Raw genomic sequence first — 10,467 nt, forward strand, 5'->3', positions numbered from 1 at the left:
ACTCATACGAATGAATGAAAAAGTAGTTCAAGTAGGGAGATGCGTAGGCTGCAAAGGTTTATTCCCTGCTGAGAAGAAAAACACAACGTTTCGGCTGTGGAGCCGCCTTCGGGTGTTTCTTTCCTTCTATTTTCAGCATGGAATAAACCTTTTACTTGTTCCAGTAACAACATGAACGTTACCAGTTAATGTATTGTACTGCATCAGTTTCCCCGGAAGCTGCTCCCCCCTATTTCCGCTCACTTTAAATCGCCCCGTCCAATCAGATTGAAATCCTAGCCGGGGTGCGTCACTCCTAGATACGGTTGCCAAGACCTTTGTTATTCCTTTTGTTTTCCAACCCTGCGGCCTGATTGGCCCGCACAGAGGGGGCCCGTGTGGTGATTGGCTGGTTGGACAAAGATTTGAAAAAATTTGAACGGAGGGGCGGGATATAGTATGCCGCCCAGAACCTGAATGATAAAATAACCAAACGGAGCTGGAGAGCTGAGGGGACAGAGCGAATTTATCCGGTAATATTTTTATTTTATTAGTAAAGAGATTCATAAGGAGGGGGGTTATTTTATAGACTAATACTGGGGTAGGCTGGGGAGGAAAGGGAAACCTGCGAAGCGGATTGTTTGTCAGTGAATTTCGTTGTTTTTTCCAATATTGGTAGGCTTCTTCCTCCCTGTGGAGTGAGTGATGTCATTGGCTTTAAGGAACTTTTATTTAAAATAAGTTTAAGTCACGTTTGAATTCTGTCTGGTTAGTTGCAGGAGTGGGTTAAGGATCTTTACCGTCTTTTCGTAAGTATTAGGCGTTTTGGGCCTCGGCAGCCCGGAGAGTTTGGCAGGAGAGACTGTCCGGCCTGGAAATGTGCAATATTTCGCCTCTGGGGTGCAGAAGAGCCCCTTCCTCCGGGGTCAGGGGACAGACGGGCATGGCTGTACGGAAACTTCCTGGAAGTGCGCTTTTAATAGCGAGAACAGAGGGCACGTCTTTACACGCAGGGTGGTGGGGGTGTGCTACAAACTGCGTGCTGACCCCCCTGGCCTCTCTCAACACACGGCCGGCTGAGAGATCCTGTGGGATCGATGTGTCAATAAATCCGCAAGACAAATACGTGAATCGTATGAGCCGCCAGTCCTCAACCCTCTGCTTCACACCTTGATCTTGCCTGTAACTTACAGTGTAAGAGCCGCTGACGGTGCAGCGCTTGCTCGCTCGGCGGGCGAAGTGAAATCAATCTTCCTTTCCCCCAGATGTATACGTTTGCACGGCGACGTGGTTTTTATTTAAAAAAAGAAAAGAAAAGCGCGTTTTGTGAGCCTCCCCGCTTCCCAGATCTACCTTTCCGCCCGCTGGAGAGGAGCGAACACGCAGTGCGCCTGGTCTGACCTCGTTTCTTTACAATTATTAATATTATTAAATTGTCTGGAGTGGCTCTCGGCTTCACTTGGGCGTTTTGCGTTTCTTCTTCTTCTTCTTCCGGGAAGAAGAGCGTGCAGCTCGGTTTTTAACGTTTTAACATTTCTCGTTGTTGTTGTTTTTTTTTTTTTATCTCCGCATCCCAGAAAACACCGGCAACCCAGCCCCCCGAATCCAGTCATGGCTTCTCAGAACATGGACCCCGCCGCGGCCCCGTCCGCCGCCGCTCTGAAGGGCAGCGAGACCGGCGGCAGCGCGACCAAGGGCTCGGTGTCCAAGAGGTAAGAGAGCCGGTGGGCCGGCGGACAGACCACCAGCAGCAGCTGACCGGGATCTCTGATGCATCCTGCCCGCAGGGGGGCCTACTAGTGTGTCGTCTGCTTACTGAGGGAGAAAGCAGGGTTGTCTTAAGGAGCGCGTTTAGCTCTGGCTGTATTTTCTTCCAGGGCTTTAAATCAAACGTAGCCCGGGGTCTGTGTGTGCGCCTCCGGGCGTCCAGGCCTGCTCCGCACCGGGAAGAGTACTGAAGGAGATGTAGCAACCGCAGCAGAGCGCAGAGCTGCGCTGTTTCACCGGGCGGTGCAGAGCCTCTCCGTGTGCTGCCTGCTGGCCGGAGCTCCCGTTCTGTAGCGTCGCAGCCCCTCTTACAAACAAAACCGTGTGCGGCCGATCGACTGACATGTTTTCCCCTGCCCTCCTGTTTTCCAGATTGCAGCAGGAGCTGATGACGTTAATGGTAAGAGAGTTGCGACTCTTTACCCCGCTCTCTGGGTCGGGGTTTGGTTAGTAAATGTTCATGGGATAATGGCATTCTGGTGAGCGAAGATGCTCGCTGGTTGGCTGAATGCATTTTCCCTCTCTCCGCAGATGTCTGGGGATAAGGGCATCTCCGCTTTCCCGGAAAGCGATAACCTCTTTAGGTGGATCGGGACTATAGATGGAGCTAAAGGAACGGTAAGTGATCCCAATTGTTGCGTATGTGGTGGGGCTGATTTTGCTGGTCTGGTAATCTTAAGCAACACCGATGTCATCCTGCTGGCTTTCACTGTGAGGAGAGGACGTGACTCCTTTCTAGTCCTGCGAAGGTTAATGTGCCTGTGAGTTAGACTGCCTGGGCAGATAACGGGAAGTCCTCTGCTCATGCATTTATCTATGTTAAACTCACCTGAAAGGTGGAAGGACGCCCACACTGAATAAAACTCCTAAGAGCTTTCGTGCACGCCCCAAACCCAACTACTCAACTGCACCACTTTGTGGAGGAGCAGTGTGAGAGCCCCCGGTGACCCCCAACAGCTGCCACCTGTTTCCAGCAGTGCAGCTGTCCAGAACAGGCGGGCCAGGCAGCACAGCAACTGTTCGGGGGGCTGTGAACGATTGTCAGAGTTGTATGAACCCAGGTTAGCTTGGTAGTGTTGTTCCAGACTTTTCTGGGGGGGATAAGTCGGATGCCCCTCGGGTGTGGGTTTTACCCCATAACAATGAACCCCTCCCCTCGCGCCCTGCTGCCGCAGGCTCTAATCAGCTGCCCCTGCAGGTGTACGAGGGCCTGCGGTACAAGCTCTCGCTGGAGTTCCCCAGCGGATACCCCTACCAGGCGCCCCGCGTGAAGTTCGTCACTCCCTGCTTCCACCCCAACGTGGACGAGCAGGGCTTCATCTGCCTGGACATCCTGAAGGAGAAGTGGTCGGCCCTGTACGACGTGCGCTCCATCCTGCTGTCCGTGCAGAGCCTGCTGGGAGGTGAGGGGGGTGCGACGCTCTGCACTTCCATTGGCGGTGCTGCGTTCTTCTTCACTGCTGTTGGGGGGGTGCCCCTGTAGCCTCAGGGAGCAGGAAGCGGCGTCTTGCCGGGATAAGGACGCCAACGTGTTTCTGGATGAGTGCGGAGCGGAGTGAGTTAGACTGCCTGGACAGCCTGGTGACTTCACCACAGTCTAGGATCCCCTGCACACTGTAGTAATTCTCCTTACTCTGGTAATTGTAGACTCTGCCAGTACAAAGTAGAATCTGTGACCTAGTCAAGAGTAATGCTTCAGCGTTTAGCTTTCCTTCAATAAACCATATTTGCAAAACTCAATCACAGTGTTTGCCAGAGGTTATAGCACGCTTAAGAGTTAATGCCAAGGAGTTTTGTTTTAAGAGAAGAGCTGTAGGCAGAAGAATTCTTAAAGGACAACGTTTTTGTTATTCTCAGGTTTCAGGGTTTTTATTTTGTTAATCTTCCCTGACGGACAGCTTCCAACAGCAATGACTTTCTTTTCGCAGAACCCAACAACGACAGCCCCATGAACACGATGGCGGCTGAGTTATGGGCGAACCAAGAAGGTAGGTGCCTTTCACACTCCGCCCAGCCTGCTTGTGTGAAACGTCGTCTCCTTTATTCAGCTGCGTCTCCCCTCTGTCCGCGTTCTTTTCTGGCTAACCTACACGTCGGGAAGGGACTGAGCCAGAATTAAACCACTCTGCCCTTGTAACTTTCATCTCATCCTGTGATGGTTATGAACATAGTGGCTAAAAACGAGACACGGCTATTCTGTCGAGTGGAAGTGGCATTGAAGCCAACGAAAGAACATTAAAACCTAATTGTCCGTGGATTCAAACTAGCGGTGACTCTGGCCATCAGCCATGTGCAATATCTAGACTTCAGAGTGGGATTAACCTTCATTGCTCCTCATCATTTCACGTACGCCTTTAACACCCCACTCAAACCTTGTTAAGCTTGTGCTGTTGCTGGATGATGAAAATGCCCTTCTATTCTCAAACTGGCATCGCTCTGCCTGCTGCTCGCTGGCAGTCACAAGATCACTCTGCCGTCCTGTTTCTCCTTGTGGTTCACTGCCTAATGGCTTTTCTCTTCTCTTGCAGCCTATAGAGCCCATTTGCACTCGACGTATAAGAACTGACCCCTGGGGCTCGGCCTGTCCTGTCTCTTGTATGTCTGATATTTGAATGTACCTTCCTGTCTGTTGCCTTCTCATTATGTAAATTCATTTTAATTTTTTTGTATTAACTTATGTGAATAAAGAGATGTCTTGTAAAATCCATCAATCTGTGCTTTGTGTTGGCTTTTGCCTTGGCTTCCTTTTCGTAGGAGGAAGGCCCTTGTGCAGCAGGCAGAGCAAGGCTGAGTGCAGAAGCTCCTGCCTTCTTGTCTGCAACAGCAGCCTGTTCCTTGCCTGGCCAGAACTATGGCTCTGTTGGAGAATGTGTGAATAAAATACCTAGTCAGACATATTGACTAACCAGTCAGGTTCACCCAAGAACTTTGTAATGAGTTACCCCTTGTGAACATTTCTTGCTGAAACTCAGGTGTGTAATGAAGGTGCAGATTTGGTCTGTTTCGCATCGGTATCTTGCCAGTTAAGCGTCTCCACTAAGGAAAACGCCACATGCTTTTGAGCCTTTAGAGGATGGATGTGATTTCCCCCACCCCCCACAGTTTTGGAAAAAACTAGAAGTTTCTGCTTAACAAACTGGAATAAGAGCAGTCGGACGTGTTCTCTGCCATTGCTAAATGAGGTACGAGAGAGCAGGCGTGTGCTTGCGCGCCCCGCTGGGCCTCCCTGTGACGCACGCTGACGCTGGTGGGGAACAGCTGGGCTCGTGCTCAGTTCACCAGGCACAGGATCCAGCCCAGCCGGCAGCCCGGGTAGCGGCAGCAGCCGGCCTGGCGCTCCGCCCCCTGGGACAGCTCCTCCACGGTCAGCAGCTCCTCCGACGTCACCCTGTCGTCGGGGTCCAGCTCCGCCAGGCTGCCCTCCGCCCAGGCCTCCTGCGTGGCCTCCACTGACCAGATGGGCACGCTGACCCTCTGCAGCAGGTCCTGGGCCATGCGCTCCAGCTGGGCGATGTGCGCCCCCAGGTCTGGGGGGGGCTCCACCTCCTTCTCTCCCTGCCCCCAGGGCGCCTGCACCAGGGCGGCCCGGGCTGCCACCTCGGCGGTCCGGCCCGCGGCGCCCGTGTGGAGCAGGGCCCGGCGGTCGCGCGGCTGGCTCAGCGGGAAGAGGGCCTGCAGGGCGGCGGTCTTGTGCAGGTCCTGCAGGAAGAGGTCCAGCCCCGACAGGAAGAGCACCCACAGCCGCTCGGCCTCCTCGCGCTCCTCCGGCCCCAGCTCGGCCCCCGTCAGCAGGGCGGTCAGCCGGCCCTGCAGCCCTGCAACGAGCCGGGACAGTCGCGTGATCCGCGGGCCAACACCCCTCTACACCACCCTTATAGACCCACGTTCGGGGCTAGATCCTCCTACTGGCTTTAAACGCTTTAAATAATCATCTCCAGCATGCGTCTCCAAAGCCCTCCGTGTCTACGCTCCTGCCCGCAGGATCGGCTCAGGAGAGGCGGTCCTGTGCTCACGGCACATCCCTGGCTGAGGGTGACCATTGTCAAGAAGTGCCCTTCCATCGACTCGGAGAGAGACAAATCCTCAGACTCCCCATCTTCAGAACTCGCCTTTTGACTAGGGCCTGTATCCGCCATACTTGACTTTCTATCCTGTTTCTTTTTTTTTGCACAAAAGAGCAAAAGAAAATAAAAATATTGTACTTTTTTATCACTATGTACAGCATCCTTCCGTTTGGAAACGTGCTTTGTAAATAAAAGATGTTATTATTATAACCTAACATTGGAAATCTCTCTTATGTCAGCTAGTTCTCTAATAGCATCGCTTATCTTTAGCATGGTCAGCGTGGCAATTCGCATGTTGAAACTGTTCATGTGGAATGAACCGGACAGGGCTGCTAACCGAGTCCTGCCCTGGAGCAGAACTCCGAGCTGCCCGTCCAGGAGAGGTGTGCCCGGCGCGGCGCTGCTCGGTGCTTTGCCCTGCTCTACCTGTGCAGATGTGGTGAGCCTTGAGCCGGGTGTCCTCCAGCTCCTCCCTCAGGCGGCTGCAGTCCGTGTTGCCCCCCACGCACATGGCCAGCTGCTGGAAACAGGCGGTGACCCTGGTCAGGGAGGCCTGCGCCTTCTTGCACTCCGCCACCGAGCCCTGCGCCGCTGGCAGCTCGCCCACTGACCGCCTCCACGGGCTCATCGCCGGCCTTCGGCTGCCCCCACGCTCTCCGAGCCTGGAGGTCCCTGTCAGCCAGGAGCAGAGGCGGTCAGACACTTGGACAAGGTCCGTGTCTCCTGGTGTGCGTTGGCAGAGGAATGCCCACTGATTACAAGGCCACCTTCATCGCCTCTAGACGTGTAGAAATCTGTTCCAGAAGGCCAGGTTTGTTAGTAAGCAAAATCTTTCAGATCACCTGGTAGGAAAGATTTCCTTGAGTAATTGTCTTAACTGCACTATAAATTGTTTTGTTCCGGCTGCACGAGTCACAAGCTTTTGCAAAGGCTAAAAATAATAAGAATGCATGCATACAGTATAACAAGCCCTGTGTGCAGAACTCACATTTTGCTGAATGAGGTAAAGATCAGTTGTTTCCAGCTGCAGTGGGAGTGGACGTACTGTAGCAGTTAAAAAGCTCAGCCTCAAGAGGAGCTTTACAGCTCAGACAGGAATCCACCCTTTCAGACCCACAGGTCTCCCCCTTCGCTTCCTCCCCTGCCAGAATCGCTGCAGGGGGTCCGGGCACGAGGAGACCGACGGCATGCACCCTCTGTTTCTGTTGCCCGATTTTCACGAAAGTCCCAGCAGCGTCCCAGCAACTCACCTGCTGATCCCGGGGCTCTGGTGATGTGGGAAGCGGTGCTGGGCTCAGAGGCTCCTGTGGTGTCTCATGGTGTAGCTGTTGCTTCCGCGCTGGAGCTGCCCTTCTGCTCCCCCAAGCAAACTCCCCTCGCTCCTGTTTGCCCCTGCGGCCTCCCCTCTCCTCCTCCTGCGCCGAGTGCTGCCACAGGCCCAACGCCCCTCGATTCCTGCCTGGAACACCCCTCCCACCCCACCCCCACTGCAGCTGACGCACTGATTACATTAGGAGCGGTGCTGCGCTTCTCCGGAGACGCACAACATCTCAATTATCCCTGCCTGGCAGCTGATGCTCAGGGATGCCCAGACCCGTGGTGAGAGACAGCGTGGCCATGCCTGGCGTGCGTGTGTGTGTGTGTGTGTGTGTGTGTGTGTGTGTGTGTGTGTGTGTGTTCTCATGGTACAGCTGCTTTAAACTGATGTTTCCTTGAGGACAACGCGCTGTAAACAAGGCTGACACTTCAGGAGTTGCTTTGCGAGTTCAGACTAAACACTCAGCTCTGCATCAGCGAGGTGCCCGTGGGGCGTCACTGTGCGGAATGGAAGCCACACCGAGGCGTCTGCCTCCTCAATCAGAAGTGTTCGCGTCTTGCCGATCGTGCGGACGTGACGAATGTGGGTCCTGCCCCTGATCTAAGCGAGTCCTTCGGATATACAGCAGATGTAAGGGATTTATTTCACATTTGGTTGAAGAGGCATGACGGACAGGGGACAGGGGAGGGGGGAGGGGGTGGAAAAATACCAGCCCTGGTTTTTGCCTCCTTCTGCAAAGCCAGCCCCTTGCCTGCCCCAGGTGCTGGTTAGTTAATCACCCGCTGTGTGCTGTGTGTGGAGCGAGGGGGGCGGTGGGGAGTGGAGATGTGGGGGGGGTTTCGGACCCCCCTGGGTAGCTGTGCTTACTACCATAGGGCCCCCCCAGGGAGTGGGGAGAGGCCCCTGATGTCATCACCTTCTCTTCCTCACCGCGTCTCCCGAGCAACTGCTGCTAAAATTAGCCCCCCCCCGTCGTCGTGTGCAAAACAATTACCTGCCGCTGCCGAACTTGTGACCTGAGTGGGTGCTCTCTCTCCCTGCCTCCCCATTCACAGCCCCATCCTCTCCGCCACCTGCTGCCATTCACAAAAACAAGACGCCATCTGTCTGTCCGCTTCACGCTAACAGAGTGACGCTCGGCTGCAGCCGAAATAAAACAACAGCCCTGGTGATCTCCTCTGACACAGGAGGCTCCATACTACAGATGCTGAAACACCTCCATTGTAGGAAGCCTGCTTACATGCAGGTGGAGAGCGAAGTCTTGGCACTTTGCAGCCACAGCAGGGTGGTCCACTAATGTGTTAGGCGTGACTCAGTTATATGCATTAGAGTACAGCCCAAGATGTTGTATTAAAAAATGTTGTAGTAATTTATTCAAGGGCTGCCTCTGTGTTTCTTCATCTTCAAGTACATTACCACGTTGGGCATGGGTGTCATCCAGCAGGGATCACTGCTCCTCCACACAGCCCACGACTCGCAATAACCCACAACATGCTGAGAAGGGTCCAAAACGTTCCGCGCCTGCCAGTTCACTGAAAACACATCGGCCTTCGAGACAGCCAGTCTGGAAAACCCCTGCCCAGCGAGGCTTCGACGCAGACTGCACTGGGCCCAAGACAGGGAATCAGTGGGCTGAACAGACACGCACCCCGTCACATGCCCTCCCCAGCTGCCCCCAAGCCTGCCCACTCCACGAACACCGCACACCCTCCACACGGCTGGACCAGAAGCTAGGGCGCTCCTCTGCTAGCTTTCCAAATGCCCCCCCCCCCAGCTTGTTGTTTGGCCCGGCTTGCCAGCCTCCCAGTTAGCCTGTTCCACACACCCACCACCCTTGGGGTACAGAAGTGTCTCCTGTCCTTGGTTTTAAATGCATTTCTGTGGAGGATTCCCTTGTGCCCTGTAGTCCGTGTGTCAGCCCCCTGCCCTGACGGAGTAACTCCCTTTATGGAGTTTGAAGTCATTTTAACTCACGGGTTGTATCTGGACTGGTTCTGGAGCAGCGATGTCTTTCTGTAATGTGGTGACCAAAACCCAGCATGACGTTCTGGATGAGGTCTTGCTAGAGCGATTCACAATGTCAACATGACATCCCTTGTTTTAAATTCCACACATCTAACTATCACTGTATATCTCAGCGGTATGTTCTAGTATTTTGCAGTGCTTTGCGTTTATTAGAAATTAACTGGAGCCAAGGACGACCAGCCCTGTTTGTTGATAACCTGTATACAAGGTAAGATGGAAGTTTAAAGTCGATATAATTTTTCGAACTCGGCATTCTGAAGACTACTACATCTCCTAGAAAAGCCTACAACCCACAGGAAGAGGACAGCATCTTTTTACCCGAGCGCTTAGCTTTCTTTATATGTGCGATTCTGTCCGCTTGTGCAGGTGTCCGGGAGTTATTTGTGCTGTAGACCCCACCCCGCCCGCTGATCTGGAATTTCTCCAGGAGTTGCAGTAACGTGAAGTTCCACCAGGCGGCGATGGACTATCTGACTGTCAACGAGGCCACACAGCCCAGCCTGAGCGTTTGTGCGCCAGCTTGCAACGTGCAACTTTGTCTGAATTGCAACGTCTGCTGATCAGGCTTAAGTTATAATAAGTTCGCCAGATAATACTAAAACTGCAGAAAGCAGGTTGTTCAAAAAAGAAACTATGCCAGCAGCTGTAGATTCAATGCGGATTTTTAGTTTCTCAAAATACTTTCGGTCTGCTTAAAAAAAAAACAGACAAAGACTTTTTTGTGCGGCTCCCTTCATCGGTCCGAGCAATCCAAGCGTGATTGAATACGTCTTACCTGAGATGTCTGGTGGTAAGGCGAGACGTTTTTACTTTTTCTGCCTCGACTAATGACATGCTTTCAATCCAAATCCTCGTTAGAGTCTATGACTAGGACTACTCATAGTATGAGTCTCCTCTCCTCTTCCTCGCCTTTTCATTCCGTGTTTGCTGCGGTTAATAAATAGCTAATCCCGTGGCCCTGTTACAACGGGCTGAACTTTGCTATTAATATCTTAAACGCTCTTCACTTAATAGAGCTTTAATTAAGGGACAGTAGGCTTATTTGTGTTTTATTTTGCTCGAGAAGCTGTGCGTGTTCATCTGCTCGTCTGTTTACAAGCATGTTCGGTGTGAAACGGTTTGTGCTCTAGGCCTCAAGATATCTTTAATGTATTATATAATACATGGCATAAAACAACAATTATTTTTAGTGTTATTACTCCACCTTTCCGTTTATTTTTTTTCCCTCGTGTCTTCATACTACAACAATGAAGAGGCGTGTCTTTAAACTTGAAGCGCACGTTGCTCCGGAGCAGAACGCTTGAGTGACACCCA

The 10,467-nt window shown here is 52.8% G+C and overlaps 2 protein-coding genes across 5 annotated transcripts; one reads left to right on the forward strand and one right to left on the reverse strand.

Moving 5' to 3' along the window:
- Positions 1-384: 384 nt before the first annotated feature.
- On the forward strand, positions 385-4,453 carry ube2c (ubiquitin-conjugating enzyme E2C). Of its 2 annotated transcripts, none has more exons than XM_006639653.3 (7): positions 385-512; positions 1,557-1,691; positions 2,119-2,146; positions 2,278-2,364; positions 2,945-3,149; positions 3,675-3,734; positions 4,275-4,453. In XM_006639653.3, exons 2-7 carry the CDS (start codon positions 1,591-1,593, stop codon positions 4,310-4,312), a joined length of 519 nt encoding a protein of 172 aa, XP_006639716.1. In that variant the 5' UTR covers positions 385-512; positions 1,557-1,590; the 3' UTR covers positions 4,313-4,453. The 2 variants fall into 2 exon arrangements, with proteins under 2 accessions (XP_006639716.1, XP_015220679.1); XM_015365193.2 differs by lacking the exon at positions 385-512 and adding an exon at positions 1,284-1,373.
- Positions 4,454-4,501: 48 nt separating this feature from the next.
- On the reverse strand, positions 4,502-10,131 carry LOC102691043 (regulator of G-protein signaling 9-binding protein). 3 transcript variants are annotated; one of them, XM_015365192.2, is made up of 3 exons: positions 9,929-10,131; positions 6,237-6,482; positions 4,502-5,561 (listed from the first exon to the last, which is right to left on the reverse strand). In XM_015365192.2, exons 2-3 carry the CDS (start codon positions 6,436-6,438, stop codon positions 5,017-5,019), a joined length of 747 nt encoding a protein of 248 aa, XP_015220678.2. In that variant the 5' UTR covers positions 6,439-6,482; positions 9,929-10,131; the 3' UTR covers positions 4,502-5,016. The 3 variants fall into 3 exon arrangements, with proteins under 3 accessions (XP_015220678.2, XP_006639786.2, XP_069035476.1); XM_006639723.3 differs by lacking the exon at positions 9,929-10,131 and adding an exon at positions 7,061-7,262; XM_069179375.1 differs by lacking the exon at positions 9,929-10,131 and adding an exon at positions 7,061-7,262 and having other exon boundaries at positions 6,237-6,604.
- Between the last annotated feature and the right edge of the window lie 336 nt (positions 10,132-10,467).

Source organism: Lepisosteus oculatus, chromosome 16, assembly GCF_040954835.1.
Source record: "Lepisosteus oculatus isolate fLepOcu1 chromosome 16, fLepOcu1.hap2, whole genome shotgun sequence".
NCBI lineage: Eukaryota > Metazoa > Chordata > Actinopteri > Semionotiformes > Lepisosteidae > Lepisosteus > Lepisosteus oculatus.

Excerpts from the sequence above, each read along its gene's own strand:
- ube2c (XM_006639653.3), top strand. The coding sequence starts at position 1,591 with ATGGCTTCTCAGAACATGGACCCCGCCGCGGCCCCGTCCGCCGCCGCT. Across the intron at positions 1,692-2,118 it reads AAGGGCTCGGTGTCCAAGAG|ATTGCAGCAGGAGCTGATGA; the intron begins GTAAGAGAGCCG and ends CCTGTTTTCCAG. Across the intron at positions 3,735-4,274 it reads GTTATGGGCGAACCAAGAAG|CCTATAGAGCCCATTTGCAC; the intron begins GTAGGTGCCTTT and ends CTTCTCTTGCAG.
- LOC102691043 (XM_015365192.2), bottom strand. The coding sequence starts at position 6,438 with ATGAGCCCGTGGAGGCGGTCAGTGGGCGAGCTGCCAGCGGCGCAGGGC. Across the intron at positions 5,562-6,236 it reads GGCTCACCACATCTGCACAG|GGCTGCAGGGCCGGCTGACC; the intron begins GTAGAGCAGGGC and ends GGCTCGTTGCAG.